At 45.7% G+C, this 7915-nt stretch overlaps 1 protein-coding gene across 1 annotated transcript; it reads right to left on the minus strand.

Annotated features, from left to right (window-relative positions):
- Positions 1-2655: 2655 nt before the first annotated feature.
- Positions 2656-4821, minus strand: M421DRAFT_426296 (Xaa-Pro dipeptidase). Its single transcript, XM_033594355.1, has 4 exons — positions 4606-4821; positions 4389-4553; positions 3213-4330; positions 2656-3165 (listed from the first exon to the last, which is right to left on the minus strand). Exons 1-4 carry the CDS (start codon positions 4769-4771, stop codon positions 3121-3123), a joined length of 1494 nt encoding a protein of 497 aa, XP_033443189.1. The 5' UTR covers positions 4772-4821; the 3' UTR covers positions 2656-3120.
- Between the last annotated feature and the right edge of the window lie 3094 nt (positions 4822-7915).

Consider the following 7915-nt stretch of genomic DNA (forward strand, 5'->3'; position numbering starts at 1 on the left):
AAGCTAGACTTGTTGTTCTTTAATATCAGTGTGGACTTTAGCATCTACTAAGCGCTAGATATGTTTATGTGACAGGTTAAGTTGTTGCAGATTGTATATTACTTCCGCCAATGTCTAGTAGTTGTCTCCTTTAAGGGAGACTGTGTTCTACCCTAGACTTATTGTCGCAGCAAGGATCGAGGTGAGGGTGCATATCACGTGATCCGCATCTGGAGATTGGACCGATCCGACACTGGCGATCTATCACGCTATGGTGAGCGAAATCAGGTACAGCTTGGAGCCGTGATTAGGGCTCCAATTAGGGTATAGCTGGATGAGCATTGGTGTATATATTCTGCTCATTCAGCACCGTAGATAGAACAAGGAACTTGATTACTTTCTTCACACTTGATCAACGATCAGAGACCACTCAGCTTCCACACTTATCTGTTAGGGATAGGTAGCAAGCGCTGCTATTGCTTAGCGGATGGTATTTTCTCGCTACTTAGCAGGGACTATTAACCCTGCTTAGTGTTAAATTTTGTTATAGATGTCTAGTTGATTGTTGTTGCTCTCACAGAGCTTTGTTTCGTAAGCATCAAGACGACTTACAGCGTTATCTATAGTCCTTTCTATTAGTAGTGCTTTTCTCAAATGTGGAAAACAGAGAATTAAGATTGCCCTATCTTTTTAATCAATTCCTGTTGCAGCCAAAATAGAGGCAAAATGTACATACATTTGCACCCCTGAATTGGTTAGTAAATAGGCATGATATCTGCTGCGACAATTCCAATTGTAAGGAGCTTGCTACTAAGGGCATAGTGCAAGTAAAATTCAGATAGAATTAACACAGACTCCAGCTTGGGGGCATATTGCAGTTATATCCCTCCAGGGCGGAGTCTTCATGCGATAGTGCTCGGGCAGGGAGTTGTTACAGCCTCTAGTTTGTGTGCCGGTGGCTTCCGAGAAGCGAGACCCTCCAGCGCCGAGATCCTAGCGCGGGCCCAGCCCGTCACATTGAGGCCTAACATGCCTGCAGATTAACAATACAAATAGTTTCTGCAAGAGGATAAAAACCTAACCATAGCACTTGTAATGCTAACTTGTTCCTAGAAATCTATAGGCAAGATTACAGTGTTGTAAGCCTCTCTTATCCTGCGAATTCACTAGATCTTAACCCTATTAAGAGCATGTAGAATTTCATAAAAGAGGAAGTTAAGCAGGATCGAGACTAAATAGGATTAATTAAAGAGCTTAAGGCAGCTCGCTGATACAAGTGGAACTAGATTTAGCAGAAAATAGTGCAGGAGAAGATTACTAAGATGCCCTGTTATTGAAGGCAGGTGTTTAGTAGGCTGGCGGATAGGTACGGTCTAATGTCCTGTTTGGGTATTACCCTTAACTTAGCTAATACTAAGGCAATATAGGCAAATAAGGGCTTGTTTTAAAGACAATTATATAAAGTTTATTTCCTTTATATTAATTTTCCTTGTAGCTCTAATATTACAGCTGCCAGGTCTAAAAGACAGTAAAAAAAGGGGGAGCACCTCGCAAGTATACATATCCTAGGTAGGCTTTTGCTAGGTAGGCTTAATAACTCAGTTAATAGTTAGCCAAATTGAGTAATTATTTTTCGAAGAGAAAGTGCAATACTAGGCGCATCTGTCAAAATATTCATTACATAAGCGTATCTCTACTAATTAAGGAGCTAGAAGCAAAAACAAAAAAAAGCCCACCCTACCCATCCGCTAGACTAGTGTTTAGGCACCCAGAATTTTAGTGCAACACTAGGCTCTAGCGATTTGTCGGCACTACAAGAATTAATTGCAATACAACAACTGTAACGACGCAGGTAAGAAAAGAGATAAAGAATAGGTGTGAATCCGCTACGAGGCATATAGGAGTGCTGGGATGATAAGAACACCAGGATATATTCTCTACACCTATAGGTCTTGTACGAAAATGATACAGAAAAACTACTCTACTACAGTTCCTAGCTCCTTATACAGGGAGGTTCAGAGGCAGTTCGGTGCGACCTCATCCCATGCAACAAGGGCCATGGTCATAAGTCTTTAGACCGTACCCTAGTGGTATCGGGTCATTGTTGGCAGCGCGTTGTTACAATAACACAGTATTTTAATAGCCTTACACAATTTGAATTAAGTTAATACAGTATGTGACGGCTGCTCACAATGCGACTTTGTACTATACCCTGGCTGACACATCCCCGCCGATAAAGACACACATGTTGAGACAAGTCTGAGGCCCTTGGGATTGATAGGGTCAATATCTGGTATCTGCACGTACCTTTTGAAGACGCGAGGCGAGTAACTGCTGTCTCGAAGAGAGGTTCAAACATCTCGCTCTCTCGAATCACCTTGGTTGGGAACTCGCCAAGCTGTGCAATATCGCTCGCGAACGTGGTGCGCTCCCGCGTCTATCGGGCGATATATAACTGCTGCAGAACGACACTCCCCTTCCCCTCTGACGATCGCAAAAGTCATGGTGTGCTGGATATACCTAAAAGAGAGACTGAGAGTAAATTGATACCACTGTCTGCAGAAGTACAATATATCTTGGTAACCTACAACCCTTGGCCTCGCATCTAGCACAACGAAGAACAGCGGCTTTGAAATGTCGCTCAAAGAGGACCGATTCTCTCACTCTTACTGATGGGACGAAGTATACCAAGACCGGTACCTGGGCGCGCGGAACATACAGGCTCTCGGAAGTGTCGAGGCAACCAAGAAGCACGGGCCCACGATGCTAGAAACGGCACTATGGTGAGCGTTTCATCCTTCCACGCTTAAGATAAGACGGAGAGGGGAAGGTAGAGATGGGGTAGTGGTGCGTGTAAGCAATTTGGAGCAGTTGGAGGGTAATTTTAACGAACTTGGTAAAGGACTGCTGCCCTGAAGGCGTTGAAAATGCTGAAGAGGATGTGACTTATTACATAGGCTACGGCACTAATTTGCTGGTGGTGAAATGTCGTATCTCTCCTGCTTGAGACCGTTATAGCGATGGTTTGGCCGGGGTCGGACTTACCGAAGGGTGAAGCCAATCGTTACAGATCCTGTGTGGATTATTGTGTCGTTTGTACATGTCGGTATGCTACAGTGCAGCTTTACAGCCACCTTGAGTCTATAATTTAGTCTCGCTGCCCTTCAGTGCCTCGATGTCTGCAATCTGCAGAGTGTCAGTGTTAGCTGAAGCTAGGTCGATGCTAGACTTACTTCCTTGACAGCTTCAGTCGTCAATACCAATGGGCTCTCTTCATCGACACAGACACTGTCTTCTATTCTCATGCCTATGCCTCTTGCCCACTTCGGCCATCTTTCATCGTCAGGAACGTATATCCCCGGCTCGACTGTAACGACCATTTTCTTCTCGAGATACCTTGTTCTTGTCAAGCCTGGGCTGTCGTGAACATCGAGACCGAGGTAGTGGCCAACGTGGTGTGGGAACAGCTTGTGGATAGCGCCATCAGACATGTCGAATCCGATGTCTTGAAGCCCCTCACGGAGCTGGTTGGCTGCAATTTGATGCAGCTTGTCAAGTGACATTTGCGAAGAGGCGCGGCACAGGGCAACGCAGGACCGTTGTACATTAAGAAGCAGGGTATATAGGTCGTGCTGCGCTGGTGTAAACTTGCCTGATACTGGCCATGTGCGGGTGATGTCTGTAACGTAGCTCCCGTACTGCGCGCCAGCATCGACCAAAACGAGGTCATTAGGGTTCAACTGCATATCGTTCGACACGTAATGAATCGTGTTGGCGTTGATACCACCTGCGACAACCGGGACGTATGCAGGGCCGTCACAGCCGTCCTGCTTAAACCAGTAGTCGAGGAAGGAATCAAGGTCCTTCTCCGTTGTAAAGTCCTGGCGCATTGCGTCTGTGATGGCACGCCCGGAGTGTTTCCCTGCCCTGCGCATGTTCTGAATCTCTGCGTCACTCTTAATGACCCTCAGTTCGTTCAGCAATGGTCGCAGAGGTTTGATAGACATCTCGTTCTCGTCCCGCGCATCACGGAAGACCTTCTGTATGCCTCCTATCCGTGCTGGCTCAGAGCCTGATAAAAACCTCGAAAGGACGTTCTTCGATATGCGGCTATTTGGGAGGTCGGTGAAGACGTTCTTCGATCGTGTGATAACTTCGGGGAGGAGTCGATGGAGGTTGTTGATGTCGCCGGCAACATCAGCGTTGAATACATTCTCTGCAGCTTCTACACCTGACCGTGCGCCTTCCCAAATCTCAGCCTTGATATCTTTGGGCCGTACGTAGAGGTGGAAGATGTGGTCGTCGTCGTTCCGCTTCTCGACAATGGCAAGCGCGTCTGGTTCTTTGAAGCCTGGTTTTCTTAGCTACCACCCACACCTTGAATAATGCGATATGTGTGTGTTATGTACCAGTCAGATAGAGGAAGTCTGGGTCCTGGTGGAACTTATAGAAGACAGCGCCCGAGGCGTACTTCAGATCTGAACCAGCTAGGACGGCGACTGAGTTCGGCGGCAGCTGGTCGGCGAGATTCTGGCGTCGATTGTAGTATTCGAGTGCGGAGATACTTGGTGTGACTGTATCGTCATTTAGCAGTCGATTATACGAGTCTGATGTAGGTGGTCGCACTTTCCCCAGGCTTCAGCAGATGGGGGTGAGTCTCATGCAGCGGCTGGCCAAAGCTGAGCTTCGACGCAGGCACATCCACAGTCGCGTACCCTCTCCAACGCCGCGCCCTTGTCATCCGGCATGACGCTCTCATTGCTGGTCGCAGTAACCTTAACGAAAGACTCATATTAGCAAAATGAACGAAAATCGAGAAGGCGACGAATCACGAGAGCGCGGCATTGACGTTGTTTTCCACCTTATCGATTTTCCATTGACCCCGTCTGACGTACCGTGTCCGTGCGCGTGATGCCCGGATTCGCGTGATGCCCCGAAACACCAAAACAAGCACCTGCAAACATGAGGCTGTAGAGCTACACAGAATAGCTCTTATTACGAGATTTTGTAGAGGATAAATCTATACAGATGTGCGATTGTTCTGGCTACCTAAACTTCTTGCGTGGAGCAATTTTGTGGCCACAGGAGTTGTATACAGGTGGTGGTGATGGGGAGCGCGTTGCATCAATAGCATGAGTACTACTACCTCTACTACTACGCTTTTTTGTTGTGTTTGGCTGCAATTAACGTGAGTCCTGCTGCTTAGACTAATTAGGCAATTGGGTACTTTTCTTGGCGTTTAAATCGTGTTTTTGGGCCTCTCTGGCAGCCTTGCGTTTTGCTACTTCTTCGGACTCCTTAGCACGCTCTTGGTCACGCTCTTTCTTCTCTCTTGCCTGCTTCTCACGCTTCTCCTGAACAATTCTCTTGTTGTATGGCTTATTAGCACTCCTTGTCTTAGCTCTCTCACTCTTTTAGAGTTCTTCTGCCTCCTAGTCTTGTTGTTTTGCTCTCTTAAGTGAGCGTGCTCTCTCTACTCTACTTAGAGAATAGAATTCGGCTCCACCCTGATAAGGTTCTAATAGCAGAACCTTCCTCTTCTTCTTATGCTTCTTCTAAGTCTTTAGAACCTCTTTAAGGCCTCTTACCTCGTAGTGGAGGAGAGAATTCTAGATTAAGATGTGGTAACGTACCCCACGGACGAGTGGACCACTGGACGAGTGGACCACTTTTGCCAAGCCCCCACCAAACCACCCTTTCTACACTAATGTCTCCTCAACAACACCAGTTAGACGCGTCAAAGGAAGCTCAGATGCAGCTTGCGCTCCAGGCTATTTAACAAGACACAACTCTATCCCTGCGACGCGCTGCTGCTATCTACGGGGCTCTAAAATCTACACTACGCAGACGACGCGCAGGACAACCTTCACGCGCTGATTCTATAGCTAACTTGTGGAAGCTGGACAACAATAAGGAGAGGGTGATTGTTGAACATGTTCTTAAGCTAGATGCCTAAGGATTTTCCCTATAGCTCTTAGATGTGGCTACTATAGCTAATTCTTTGCACGCTAAGCGCAATCTAGGCCCTATTAGCACAAACTGGCCTAGTATGTTTATTAAGCAGCACCTAGAGCTTATAGTCAAGTTTAATCGCAAGTATAACTACAAGAGAGCCCTCTGTAAGAATCCTAAGGTTCTACAGGGCTAGTTTAGCCTTGTAGCTAACACTAAAGCTAAGTATAGCATCTAGGATAAAGACATATACAACTTTAACAAGACAGGCTTTATAATAGGCTAGATCTCCCTAGGAGCAGTTGTTATAGCTTTAGAACAACAAGGTTAACTAAAGGCTGTCCAGCTAGGCAACTAGGAGTAGGCTACAGCTATAGTGGGCATTAATGCTAAAGGATAGGCTATTCCAGCCTTCCCTATCTTTAAGGCCTACTACTACCTCTCTACCTAGTAAAAAGAAGAGGATCTGCCTTAAGACTAGGTTATTAGAGTCTCTAATAATAGCTAGACTACTAACAAGCTTAGTCTAGACTAGATAAACCACTTTAATAGGCATACAAAGGAGCGTACTGTTAGTACCCACTATTTACTTATTATTAATAGTTATAAGAGCCACAACTCTCTTAAATTCTAGCAGTACTGCAAGGATAATAAGATAATTACTCTCTATTTGCCTCCTTACTTATTACACCTTACACAGCCTCTTAATGTATCTTGTTTTGCTACTTTAAAGAAGGTGTATAGGCGCTAAGCTAAAGTACTTATATACAACTAGATTAACTATATCACAAAGTTAGAGTTTCTACCATGCTTTACACACGCCTATAGTGCTGCAATTACTTCTAATATTATTTAGGGAGGGTTCTAAGGCACTAGACTAGTCCTATTTAACCTAGAACAGGTTACAAGCAGCCTTGATGTGAAGCTGCGCACGCTATCACCACTACTACCTGTTAACAACAAGCTCTAGAAGTTGTAAACCCTAAGCAACACTCTTAAACTTAGGTCACAATTAACACTTATAAAGACAAGGATTTAGAGGTATATAGATAGCTTGCCTACCTCTATAGTTAAAGCGTTTAAGAAGGTCTTAAAGGGGGCAGCTATAATTGCGCATAAGCTAGTATTGGCGCAACAGGAGATTGCTAAGCTTTAAGCTGCTAATAAAGTAGCCACACAACAAAAATCACACAAAAGAAAGCAGGTTTAGAAAGAAGGTACTCTAATAGTTAAAGAGGGCTAGCAATTAACAGCTCTAAAAGAGTTTAGGGCGTGTGGTGATGGTAAGAAGGAAAAGAAGCAGGTGCGCGCTGAAGTAGGTGAGCCTTCCCAAAGGCGCTGTGGACAGTGCAGTAAGACTAGGCATAACGCGCGAACGTGTAAGAAAGAGGTAGAAGTAGTTTCTGAATAATATTACAGGCTGTACTGCAGTTTGCAGCGCCAATATGGGTTGTTTTAGGCCATAATGGGGTGCAGTTTGGTGGGGGCTTGGCAAAAGCGGTCCTGTCAGATGCTCGCACTGTGAGCCAGAGTATGTGCTTAACGAGATCTTAGGTGGTATGATGATTTATTGATGATCGTGGCGATGGTGTCTCCTGTGGCGTCGTGCTGGTTGCTACAGGATTGAAGTGGGGGGGGAATTAGCGCTGTTCGCGGCCGCCTGTGTGCGGGCCAATCAGGAGTTGCCAGGTCTCGCTTAATTGACCTGGCAACTGCTGATTAGCTGCACAACAGGTCCCTGCTTGATTGCGCAGATCTAACTTCTCACTACTTGCTATTATCTAACACACCCCCTTTAGCTTAGAAACTCTTTAAACTAACTATTTATGCGTGTAACGTACTCCACAAGCATGCCGGTCACCCAAGTGTACCGGTCACTTTTGCCAAGACCACACCAAACTTCACTCTACTAACAATGCCTCAACGCAGCAACATAAAAAAGCTCTCTAATGAAGCAGACATACAGCTTGCTCTCCAGGCTATC

Source organism: Didymella exigua, assembly GCF_010094145.1.
Source record: "Didymella exigua CBS 183.55 unplaced genomic scaffold M421scaffold_57, whole genome shotgun sequence".
In the NCBI taxonomy this organism is placed as follows: domain Eukaryota; kingdom Fungi; phylum Ascomycota; class Dothideomycetes; order Pleosporales; family Didymellaceae; genus Didymella; species Didymella exigua.